Source organism: Glandiceps talaboti, chromosome 15, assembly GCF_964340395.1.
Source record: "Glandiceps talaboti chromosome 15, keGlaTala1.1, whole genome shotgun sequence".
Classification (NCBI taxonomy): Eukaryota; Metazoa; Hemichordata; class Enteropneusta; family Spengelidae; genus Glandiceps; species Glandiceps talaboti.
Window position 1 is genome coordinate 3,251,156 of NC_135563.1, and position 13,998 is coordinate 3,265,153.

At 37.5% G+C, this 13,998-nt stretch overlaps 1 protein-coding gene across 1 annotated transcript; it reads right to left on the bottom strand.

The window, feature by feature from the left end:
* Window positions 1–3,806: 3,806 nt before the first annotated feature.
* Window positions 3,807–9,113, bottom strand: LOC144446835 (uncharacterized). Its single transcript, XM_078136677.1, has one exon. The coding sequence runs from the start codon at window positions 9,111–9,113 to the stop codon at window positions 3,807–3,809; it is 5,307 nt and encodes a 1,768-aa protein (XP_077992803.1).
* Window positions 9,114–13,998: the final 4,885 nt, after the last annotated feature.

Below are 13,998 nucleotides of genomic sequence, written 5' to 3' on the forward strand. Positions count from 1 at the left end.
TATAACAGCTAGTCTGTAAGGTGTGCCATGATGGGTGTATAGTGATAAAAGTCAATGACACAGTATAACAGTATAGTCAGTCAATGACACAGTATAGCAGTATAGTCAGTCAACGACACAGTATAACAGTATAGTCAGTCAATGACACAGTATAACAGTATAGTCAGTCAATGACACAGTATAACAGTATAGTCAGTCAATGACACAGTATAACAGTATAGTCAATGACACAGTATAACAGTATAGTCAATGACACAGTATAACAGTATAGTCAATGACACAGTATAACAGTATAGTCAGTCAATGACACAGTATAACAGTATAGTCAATGATACAGTATAACAGTATAGTCAGTCAATGACACAGTATAACAGTATAGTCAATGATACAGTATAACAGTATAGTCAGTCAATGACACAGTATAACAGTATAGTCAATGACACAGTATAACAGTATAGTCAATGACACAGTATAACAGTATAGTCAATGACACAGTATAACAGTATAGTCAATGACACAGTATAACAGTATAGTCAGTCAATGACACAGTATAACAGTATAGTCAATGACACAGTATAACAGTATAGTCAATGACACAGTATAACAGTGTAGTCAATGACACAGTATAACAGTATAGTCAATGACACAGTATAACAGTATAGTCAATGACACAGTATAACAGTTTAGTCAATGACACAGTATAACAGTATAGTCAATGACACAGTATAACAGTTTAGTCAATGACACAGTATAACAGTATAGTCAATGACACAGTATAACAGTGTAGTCAATGACACAGTATAACAGTATAGTCAATGACACAGTATAACAGTATAGTCAATGACACAGTATAACAGTTCAGTCAATGACACAGTATAACACTTAACAGTATAGTCAATGACACAGTATAACAGTTTAGTCAATGACACAGTATAACAGTATAGTTAATGACACAGTACAAATATCAATATAGTCAATGACACCACTGACTCGACAAATATAATGGGTAAATATAAATTTACATAAACTTTATAACTGAATTATATCTCTACTAGACTAGTTGCATGTATACAGATTGCATTACTATGATCTAAGTTTATACAATGTGACAGCTCTATGGAAGTATACAATGTGACAGCTCTATACAATGTGACAGCTCTATGGAAGTATACAACGTGACAGCTCTATGGAAGTATACAATGTGACAGCTCTATGGAAGTATACAATGTGACAGCTCTATGGAAGTATACACTGTGACATCTCTATGGAAGTATACAATGTGACAGCTCTATGGAAGTATACAATGTGACAGCTCTATGGAAGTATACAATGTGACAGTTCTATGGAAGTATACACTGTGACAGCTCTATGGAAGTATACACTGTGACAGCTCTATACAATGTGACAGCTCTATGGAAGTATACAATGTGACAGCTCTATGGAAGTATACAACGTGACAGCTCTATGGAAGTATACAATGTGACAGTTCTATGGAAGTATACACTGTGACAGCTCTATACAATGTGACAGCTCTATGGAAGTATACAATGTGACAGCTCTATGGAAGTATACAACGTGACAGCTCTATGGAAGTATACAATGTGACAGTTCTATGGAAGTATACAATGTGACAGTTCTATGGAAGTATACAATGTGACAGCTCTATGGAAGTATACAATGTGACAGCTCTATGGAAGTATACAATGTGACAGCTCTATGGAAGTATACAATGTGACAGCTCTATGGAAGTATACAATGTGACAGTTCTATGGAAGTATACAATGTGACAGTTCTATGGAAGTATACAATGTGACAGCTCTATGGAAGTATACAATGTGACAGCTCTATGGAAGTATACAATGTGACGTCTGTGACAGCTCTATGGAAGTATACAATTATAGTATAGTACAACAATAACTGTACATAATGTACAAATGATGAATCAATCAAATCTCTGACATCTATGAAAATATGGAGTATTTTATTTTGTTAGAGATGTTAGCTGTTCAATGTGTATCTCATTCAAGGAAGGATAATTACAACGGACACACATTACTAAATAAAGAAATAACAGTCTGTCATGGCCGGGCATTTCATTTAAATTACAGAAATCAACCAAAATAAAACATAGATAGACATGACCATTTGTGCCAAACTATTAGCCAACACTCAATGGTTACGATGCCTGATAGGGCTGAACAACACAACATACTAGTATCTTACAGTCTAGGTTTGCACAATCCAAAACTAAACCAGGGTTGCCCCACCTACATTTTGTAAAAACTAAACTATGCAGCTAAACACATATTTGCCCCACCTAAAACTAAACCAGCTAAACACATATTTGCCCCACCTAAAACTAAACCAGCTAAACACATACAGGTACATTGTATGTATTAGATAGTTAATGAGTTCGAGAGGGTTATGTGCACGTAACCTTACCAAACGAGTAGTCTATCTTACTTATACTACGGCGTGATAGGCTCAAATGGATATATAGATCACACCCCTAAGAAGAGTGGGTTATGGCTCCATATAACCAACCGAAATCAAGGCCTCTGATTGGCCAAGTTGGTCTAGCTGTAGTATAAACAGATTTACCCCACCTAAAACTAAACTAGCTTGTATACACATACAGGTACATAGATTTGCCCGTGCACCTAAAACTAAACCAGCTATACACATACACATATTTGCCCCACCTACATTTTGTAAAACTAAACACACTACATGTATACACGTGCACTATAGATAAATTTGTCCCACCTAAAACTAAACAAGTTACAATGTATACAGTAATACACATACAGGTACAGGTACACGTACACGTACACAGATTTGTCCCACCTACACTTTGTAAAACTAGACAAGCTACATTTGTACATACAATGTATACACATACACTGTACATAGATTTGTGTCACCTAAAACTAAACCAGCTATACACATACACAGATTTGTCCCACCTACACTTTGTAAAACTAGACAAGCTACATTTGTACATACAATGTATACACAGGGCATACACTGTACATAGATTTGTGTCACCTAAAACTAAACCAGCTATACACATACACAGATTTGTCCCACCTACACTTTATAAAACTAGACAAGCTACATTTGCACATACTGTAGCGTGTACACTTGAGAGAATGGTTCGTCAGAGAAAGGGAGAGAGGACGAGTGGCCCAAGTAAGAGACGAGATGCGTTGAGTTCAGTGTCTAAATCACATCTGAAGTTTATTACAAACTGTACAAGTTAAAAGCTCTAATCTACAAGTTCTCATAAAGAAGTGAATTACCTGTTACATCTGTTTAATCAATCTAGATACATCCGTTGTAAGGATGTTTGAGGTTGTATACACGGCGTCAATCAAAGGAACTACGTGTATGTATAGACTACAGATTATAGTTAATAAAGGAAATGCCATTTCTATCATCAGCTCTTCATAATAAACCGAAGATGATGTCATGTGCAAACTATACTGTCGGGAGTGGCATGATTAGTAATGAATATGACGTTAAACTAGTAATTAACATAATTGACAATTGATGGGAGGAGTTAAACTACACGTGGTTTCCAACATCCTCCCGCCCGCGAAGATTAAGCTACATCAGTCAAAGAATACAATACAAAAAACTCTCAAAATTGTAGAAACTGTTACATGCACAGTTATAACCAAAGCAGCAAATGGTAATGGAAATGAAAATATCTCGTAATAACAATAAACATACATTACAGATTGAAATAGAAATTTAAATCGTGAGATAGAAATTGATGACTGTTCATTAAATGTTCATAGAGTTCATGATGACAGAATTGTCGACCAATCTTGGAGACGTTGACGGGCTTTAACAGCCGCTGCACGGACTGGTCTCGTTGTAGCATTGTCGTTAGTACGTGTAGTATCACAATCTGTATCGCTCGTAGTTGCGGTACATTCATTGTTCTCAGATTCAACATTTATTTCTAGTGGATATAACTTTACTATTGGTCTACTAGTCTTGCCTGTGCGTGTTCTAATAACAGCAGATCGTACTAAACCATCATTTCCTACATTAAGCTTTTCAACTAAGGCAAGTGGCCATCTCAACCGTGGTACAGACTTGTCTTCCACAAGAACAACGTCGCCCACCCGAATTTGATTTTGTAAGGCCCCCTTCCCAGAAATTCTATCTTTTTCACGTAATGTATTAAGATAATCTTGAGACCATCTCTTCCAAAAATGGCTGTGAATTTTCGCCAAATGCTCAGTCCTCCGTTGGAGGTTTTCATGATTACCAAATGTTGGGTCATTAAGTTCGTCTTCATCACTTGTGTAATAAGGTAAAGGTGTGATGAGACGGCCATGTAGCAAGTGTGAAGGGGTTAAGGGTTGTAAGTCGTTAGGGTCGGCGGAAAGATAAGTAAGCGGTCGGTCATTTAAAGTCGCTTCAATTTCAGTCAGAACAGTCTGTAATTCGTCAACTGACACAAAGGTGCGACCGAGAACTTTTCTGAGGGAAGTTTTCGTCAAACCGATAAGTCTCTCCCAGAATCCTCCAAACCAGGGAGCACGTTTGGGTATGAAGGACCATTCAATGCGATGATTTGCTAAGTAATTTTGAACGGGTGTTGAATTCAATAACTTTCCGATTTGATCAGCAGCTGACAAATATGTGGACCCATTGTCTGACATAATTTTGCGTGGTAGAGAACGTCGAGCTGCGAACCTTCTGAAGGCGCGAAGGAAAGTTTCAGTTGTTAAATCCATGACTAATTCTAAGTGTATCGCCCGGGTTACGGCGCACGTAAATAGGCAAATGTATGCCTTTCGTTCTGATTTCTCAACCGAGACATAAACTGCGCCGGTGAAATCCACTCCAGTAACCGTGAAAGGTGGAGCGTTACGTAGTCTACTACTCTGCAATGGTGCGGGAATGGGTTTTTTGTACGATTTACCACATACTAATTTACAGACAACACATTTTCTCAACAAAGATCTCAAAAACGGTCGAATTTGTGTAATCCAAAATCTCTGGCGGATATGTGTGATTGTTGTCTGTGATCCAGAATGCTTTACTTGTAAATGAGCGGCGATCACCACAAGTTTTGTGAAGTGATTTTCTCGTGGGAGAAGTATTGGAAATTTAGCATCGCAACTCAAAGGGGCGTTATGAAGCCTGCCACCAACACGGATAAACCCTTCCTCGTCTAGAAATAAGCGAAGTTGATTGGCTAACGGACCTGCGAATTTCTGTTTCTTACTCAACGCCGTAATTTCGGCAGTATATGCGCGATTTTGAACGTCATGTATCCATAGTTTTTCTGCGGCGTCGATCTCTTGAGCAGTCAGGCAGTCGCCATGACGACGGTCATGTCCTGTGACCTTCAAATTGTTTATGAAACGTAAGACATACGCACTTATGCGTAGAAGTTTTGATAAGGAACTATATTTGCGCGAGTCGATAACGTTAGCTATACCGGGGTATGTAGAAACCTTGTGTGTAATTTGGTTGTCGTTTGTCGAAACGACTTCATCAGCGATGTGTAACACTTGACTATCGAAAGTATCACAAACAGGCCAGTCACCGAATTTTAGCCATTCCGGACCATACCACCACAGACTGTTGTCTGTGAGTTGGGTTGAGTGAATTCCGCGAGATAGTAAATCAGCTGGATTATCAGCTGTAGGACAATATTTGTACTCACTAATAATTTCGTTTGCTTTGATTTCGGTGACTCTATTGTTTACAAAACAAGGTAGTTTCTTGTTGCCTTGTAACCAGTGTAGAACAATTTGGCTGTCAGACCATAGAAAACACTTGTTGATATTGATTTGTTCGCTGAGACTGGAATGAACAAATTTCAATAAGCGTGATCCTATCAATGCTCCCATAAGTTCGGCACGTGGGATTGTTAACGATTTGATTGGAGTCACTCTACTCTTAGACATTACAAGTGCAGTTTCGTTTGACTTTACACAGCGTAAATATGCTACAGCGCCGTAAGCCTTTACACTGGCATCTGAAAATACATGTAACTCAAATGATCCTTCCTCTGTAGGTGAATCAAATAGTTGACGTGGAATTTGGGTATGAGTAACGTTGTGTAGTTCGCGGTAAAGCTTGACCCATTCGTCACGGAGATTGTCGGGTAGTGGTTCATCCCACTGAAGTTGAACCTTCCATAATTTCTGAACAAAGATTTTCGCATTAATATGTACGGGTTGAATAAATCCTAGGGGGTCGTACAAACTTGCAGTTGCGCTAACGACTTCTCGTTTTGTAACGTATGGCAGACAATCAGATTGTGCTAAATCTTTCTTCGGGAAACCAAGTAAATCAGAATTTGTATCCCATCGCAAACCAAAAACGTTAGTAATCGACTCTGAACAAGAAATATTTGCCTTCGTGGCTATTTCTTTTAGTTTTGTGCTATTCGTGGCCCATTCTCTTAGGTTAAATCCGCTTGATTTCATGAGATTTAAAGCCGTAGTGTAGTAATTTATGAGTTTCCGTTCTGTGTTTTGTCCGCTCAAAACATTATCTACATAGATATTCTTGCTCAAATCTGAGGCAATTTCGGAACCATCATTTTCTAAGTGAAACTTTAAAGTGGAGTTCAGAATGAATGGTGAACAGGCTGCGCCAAAAAGTATTACCTTGAAGCGGTAAATATCAAATGAACTGTGTGGGTCGTGTGGATCCGATATCCACATGAATTTAGTGAAATCGCGATCGGATTCATCGAGACCGACGTGAAGAAATGCTTTCTCGATATCAGCGGAAACGCCAAATTTATGTAAACGAAAACGCATGATGATTGAAGCGAGATCATTTAGAAGCGATGGACCCGCATCTAAACAATCGTTCAGGCTAGGATGATTCCCGACTTTACAGCTACAATCGTAAACTATTCTAATAGGCGTTGTCTCGGAATTTTTCTTCACGGGATGATGTGGTAAATAATGACCTAAAGTCACATCATCATGAGGTACTCTTTCAATGAAATGGCGTGTTAACTGTTCTTTGATCAGTCTATCGTACACCTGTCTAGTCTCCGGAGTCAGTCGTGTGGTCATAGCGCGCGTTCTCTTTTCACATATATTTCTGTTTGTAAGTAGTTGGGGGTGATCGTCGCGCCAGGGAAGTTTCGCTACGTAGCGATCGTTTTCTAAACGGAGGTGCGTTCGAGTAAAATTGTCGTAGGTAATTTCGCGTTGCTGCGAATCATCAGTTATGCCAATACTTTCAACATCCCAAAAACTTTGAAGTAAAGAATCCTCGTTCGCTGTGTGTGTGGCGACATGCATCACAGTTGAAGTGGGAGAGGGTTTGGAATTTGGTGATTGGAGGGGCCCGGATAACAAATAGCCTAATTTGGAAGACACTGCTGTGGGTCCCTCACCACGGATGACATGGTCACCAACAAATGAATAATAGTAATCAGCACCGATCAAGATTGAAATTGCAAAGTTTTGCTCACTAGATACTGGATGTGCTAATTCTAATCCCTGCAAATATGGTAATCTGGCAATGCTAGCACTTGATCTTAAATAATTTCTAAGTGGTGTTGTAATCTGAGGAACAATTAATGCACGTATAATGACATTAAAACCATTAGGTGTAATTACCGTAATATCTGTGATCTTCATTGATCTCAGCCCTGTAGATTTTGCTCCGAGTGTAGAAACGTTTATTGTCTCTGAGTCACAATTGTCAATGTCTATTCCGATCGATTTTGCCGTTCCTTCGGTCACGAAGCTTCTTTGCGATCCATCGTCGAATAGTAGTGTTGCCGATGTAGACGTTGTAGGTCCCTTGGTAGCGATGTCTGCAACGGCGGTCTTCAGTAGTACTGGTGAATTGCGGCTGATATCCGATGATACACATGCGTGGACGTCATTCGTTGGCGGGGATTGGTTTGCCGTTGTCTCCCTGCAAATCGCTGTATGGTGTTTGCGTTTGCAAATCTGACATGTGAATTTCGATTTGCAGTCCGAAACGCGGTGTTTACCGAGACAATTGTAGCACAACCTTTCTCTTTTCACTATTTCCAGTCGTTTGGTTTTGTCTGTGACAATTTTGCAGTCCGCTGGTTTGTGTCCTCCTTTCGAACAGAAAACACATTGCAGCAGTCGGGGGTTGGTTCTCTGGTGGGTTGTTGTCAGGAATGAGGCGGTTGCTGGTGGTTGCCCGGCGTGGTCGATGACGAAGTCGTCGATTGACTCACCAGCTCTGTCTGCGTTGATTTCGAGTAGGATTGCCGCCCGTAAACTTTTCAGTGTCCATTCTTCTTCTCCTTTGTCGCGTGATATCTGCTTTCTCATCATGGCCGGTAACTTCTCTAGAATCATGGGGACCAGCAAATCTCCATAAGTCTCTTCCGATTTGCCGAGTGCATTCAAACCACGGATGTAACCTTCAAGTGTATCGTGAAAGGTTACGAGACTGTTAAGTGTTCCAGTAGGCTTTTCCAGTTGCCATAAGGCCTTCATGTAGGCGCTGATTATTTTCTGTGGTTGTCCGTATCGTTTTGTTAAGAGTTCTATAGCGTTAGCGTAGTTAGCGTTTGAAAGTTGTAATCCTTGGATTGTTCTTGCTGCTTCTCCCTCTAAATGGGCCCTCAAATATTGGAATTTTTGGACGTCATCTAGGCTAGTATCGTTGTGTATAGCAGCGTCGAACCCATCCTTGAACGACGGCCAGGAAAGAATGTCACCACTGAAAGGAGTGAGCGTCAGTTTCGGCAGGTTGACTTTTCGAACTGTTGCTCGTGGGGTAGAAACCGAAGAGATACTTGCGGTTTCGTTTGTGAGTACGGGTGTCGTCGGAGTTGATTTCCGCTCCAGAAAACTTTCGAATCGCACCAAGTTTTCCGTCATCTCGATGTCGTAGTCATCTGCCTCTTCGAATGCTCGATCGTATTCGGCTGCGTCCAAGTGGTCGAGTATCTTGTCGTCCAAAGTCTTGATCTGGTCTAGTCTCGTAGTCATATTTCTGATCGTTGCTCTGAGTGCGTCGATCTGGGGTTGTTGGATCTCCTCCGTTGAGATAATTCCTTGTGCTTTGTTGATGAGTTTGGTCATCTGACCGCGGTGGCCCTTTCTGCTTTGCTTGTCCTTCTCCATTTCTGAGATCCTGGTCTCGGCACCAACAAATGTAGCGTGTACACTTGAGAGAATGGTTCGTCAGAGAAAGGGAGAGAGGACGAGTGGCCCAAGTAAGAGACGAGATGCGTTGAGTTCAGTGTCTAAATCACATCTGAAGTTTATTACAAACTGTACAAGTTAAAAGCTCTAATCTACAAGTTCTCATAAAGAAGTGAATTACCTGTTACATCTGTTTAATCAATCTAGATACATCCGTTGTAAGGATGTTTGAGGTTGTATACACGGCGTCAATCAAAGGAACTACGTGTATGTATAGACTACAGATTATAGTTAATAAAGGAAATGCCATTTCTATCATCAGCTCTTCATAATAAACCGAAGATGATGTCATGTGCAAACTATACTGTCGGGAGTGGCATGATTAGTAATGAATATGACGTTAAACTAGTAATTAACATAATTGACAATTGATGGGAGGAGTTAAACTACACGTGGTTTCCAACACATACATGTATACACATACACTGTACATAGATTTGTGTCACCTAAAACTAAACCAGCTATACACATACACAGATGTAGCAGTGTTCAAACAAATAGTTTTTGTACCAGGTTGGTCAATTTGGTGTACAGTTCACTCCACCCAGCAGTTAACTTTAATATGTTACTGTTTTAAATGATTTTAAGGATGACGCACATGATAACAGAATACAGTATGATAATAGTCCAACCATAGAATTATGGGGAAAGCAAGCTTCCTCATTATACATGACCTTTAGTCTTACATTGATTATTATCATGTAATGTTTGAGAAATGTTATTTTAATTTGTACATTAGCATGAAGGAACTGTCAACAACATACATGTACCAATGTAGAAATGGCCTTCAGATAAACTCACCTCAATGTTGTCAATAGAATGTTTTTATATGGTTTATTGGTTTGATTGTTGAAAATTCAATGTAACATGTCCTTCACATAAACTCATGTGAGTGTCGCTCACACATATTTATAGAATGCTTTGGTTTGATTTATTTGGTCAGTTTGATTGTTAAGATGTTATGCAGCCTTCATATACACTCACCCCCACAATGGCATGTATTTATACATGTAGGTATGTTTTGGTGTGGTGTATTTGTTTACTTTGGATTGCCCCTGTTAATAAGGTTTAATAGTGATATTCCATGGATGTATCAATACAATAACTGCTTGGGGTTTACAATATTTAGTATACTGAAATTTAAACAATTTAAGAAACTGTGAAATCACAAATGAGATTTTGAAATGTTTTTAAATCTATGGACATGGATGGATGTGCATTGTCATAGGTATGCTGACCTAGGGTCATGACCTTTAGTTTTAAGGTCATATTATGTCACAGCTAACAAAACAACTTGTTACTCATTGTCCAACTGGATGGTGTTGACACAGGGACAAATTTATAAACTATTTATTTCAGTCTATTTACACGACTATGTTATGAACAATTCTAAAGGCAAATATTACATTTGTACAAGGATGTTACTGTATATAGTAATTAGTAGAGTGTATACAACCAGACTACATGAACACTCACTGGGTCTGACACTAGTCCAAGATTCAAGCTGTGACGGTGAATTACTGGTTCTACTGAAAACTGGGTCCAATCCAATAAGTGTTCTAAACTCATTAACTTAAATGAACACAGATTCAAAGAGACTCTGACATTGCAAGGCTGTTTAATACAGTCCATATATATTGTCAATGTAACTATCATTGTCCAATGTAAAATAGTTATCACTTAGTTCAGTATCCTTGACTCTTTAAGATAGTTGTTTTGGATGTCAAGGTACCATATTTTGTGAAGTTAGTGTCTGAAGTTCAAGTACACCCATATTACCTACTAACTAGTCACTTTAGTTGAGGACACTACATTATGGTATAAAAGGTAAAACCTTGTGAGTGCTGTCACCATTAGCTCAAAATATTTCAGTTCAAGGTGGTTTTTTCAAGTAAAGGAGAAGGGTATTGTTCAAGATTTTAAATGACATCCATAGAAGTGATGTCTTGCTAACTAACAAACCCGGTATTGTTTAGTTAACACAAAGACATTTGACAAAGTTAAATGAATATACCAAATTCAATTTGTGTAATGAATTTCTCTTTTCTGATGACATATTTTAGTCATATACAACTTAACATTCAGTTATTTCAAGATTGTTTTGCTTTGTGGGGGTGAGGGTGGGTGAGGGGGGTTCTGATGGATGTAATAATCAACATATTTCAATAAATCATAATTAGTCATGTTTCAAAGAATTCAATATTCTCCTTTCCAAATATATTCATTCATATTTTTTATTTAATCTATTCATACAAAAGTTTTTTAGCATTGCCATCAACAAAGCAAAACATTGTCCACCTGTTTATCCTAGTTCCCTTCTAATACATGTTTTGTGATTATGGAAAGGAATACACAGTAAATTGGTATAAATCAATAATGATATATATTATCATAATGAAATCCATGACTTCACTTGTCACAGAATTCATTTGTTTTTTTTTAACAATCCTATATCATGCAAAGCATCACCATAAAATTGGTGTATGTATACAGTATAGTCTAGACACTATCCATTGGGTTTGAATCTGAAGATCAGGCTTAGAAGTTAGAGACAATTCATTACCATGTTGGCATCCAATCTAGTACATGTACATGTATATATGTATATGTATGGATTTATACTAATTGCATACCTTTACATCTATCTCTACCAACAACAATGTACCTTTGAGGCAAATTTTACACACCACTGATGTTTCCAAATGCTTCCAGCTACACATGTACCGGTATGTACATCTATATAATTATATGGTGACTCAGAAGACAACTTAGCCTTTATAGATTTTACCAAAATAAAAAGTTTGTCTGAGGCTATATATACATGTTTTTTTTTGGACTGACAAACATGTCATAAATTTACACATTTATTGATTTCAACGACACTTTTGATATCCCTGGGACTGGTTAGAGAGAAAATAATACTATTGATTGTTTTTGTGGACATTTATGTTACTATTATGACATCAATCATTAGCATACTCTGGGTTAAGTATTTAGAGTTGTGTGGAAATTTGTCATTCAATATTTGAACAAAATGATAGTTTATGGATTTTGATTCAAAGTCTGACTATAACATTATGATAGACATAAGTACATGTAGTTACTGTTTGTTTGCAGGCTGGGGTACAGCAAGTAAATTTGAACAATTTGACAATGGACTCAGTCAACTGGAACAGGTTAAAATGTAAATCAATGCTATGCTTGTAATTGTAATCATATTAGTAGTCATGTCCTGTTAATACAATATTTGTATTATAGACACTACACAAACTTTATGATTGTAATTACACTGACCAAATAAAATGAATGAAATTGCCTTGCTTTTCCCATATATGTGCCCCTTCCGACGTTTATGATTTTCCATAATTCTTGCAACCCCGGCAGACATAAAATGGAATGAAAAATAACACCTTTTTGTGGTACACCTCAGACAGTAACATAAACAAGGCCTGGTCATTTTACAACATTCAATGAGAATACCCTTAAGGTATGCTTTTGCCTTATTTCACATCTTAACATTGAATTTGCTTGATTTTCCACTGACTTGTTTAGGTTTGATATAATATTAAAGCCAATAAGCAACTTATCTACCTAATCTAGATAGCTTTCTTTACTGTGATCATGAGCACTATGATGCCAGTGATCAATCAATCAATCATACAGATTGGCCATACTGTACTAGGAGATAGCACTTAGTATGCAGGTCAATGTCTGTCTCTAAATTACCACTATGACACACTAGTCTTGTGAATAACAATATGGGGTGGGTAACCTATGTGGAATTTCCTCTTTGTTATAACAAAGGAATGATCTGTTCACAGCAGTATAAAAGGGTTCTGTGTCCTGTCTCTGCATAGTGTTCTTCCTTTATTAAACTATGAAATAGATTTGCATATTCATAAGGGCTCTGAGAGACAAGCTGTTCAGCACTGTTTTTCAGATCTTTGATTTTTTGTGTTTCACCTTTAAACCAACAAAACTAATCGCATACTATTTTTCTTTCCAAACTACTACACACCTAATGTAATTAAATAAAATGTTATTTTGTGACCAAATTAAGTCAGTTTTGATAAATTCATTGACTGTGACTGTGAAAAATATATGATGCATATTATTGAGATTAAAATCTGCAAACCATAGTTTCAATCTATGCATGGGTGTCTGATAACAGAAATATTTGTCTTCTACAATGTACCATTGATTAAATATGTACTGTATCAAGTATTAAAAATACTTCTATTTGTAGAAATATTTTAGGATTTTTGCAAACAATACATCTTGGATCTGAAAATAAATGCGAGACTAAATGGATCAAAAGTATAAAATCACATAGATAGAACTATCAGATAAGTACAATTTATTTTTCAAGCAAGTACCTGCATGTGTATCACTAATATATCTCTATATCCACTAGGTTTGCAGTAAAGGACTATTTGAAGATTTTACTGTTATTTTGTGAACTGAGGCCTAGAAAAGATTGTTTGGTTCTGGATACCTAACCCCATCTAGTTTTTTCACGCCGACCCTAAACTTTTTTAGCATATTCAAGAGAGAGAAAATAAAATTGTGAAAATTGTGAAGTCTCGCAAGAAATAGTGGATGCAGAAACTGACATCAACTTAAAAAGATAATATAAAACTGTTCTTCCAATCTGTAATGGCTGTATATTTGATGAGAAGAAACCAATAACACAGAGACCATATGAAAACAATGGAAAACATAACAAGCTGAAGTAGACAATCACATATGAAAAAAAATATACATATGAAAAATAAAAAATCTACCTACCCCACCTGTTCTAAAT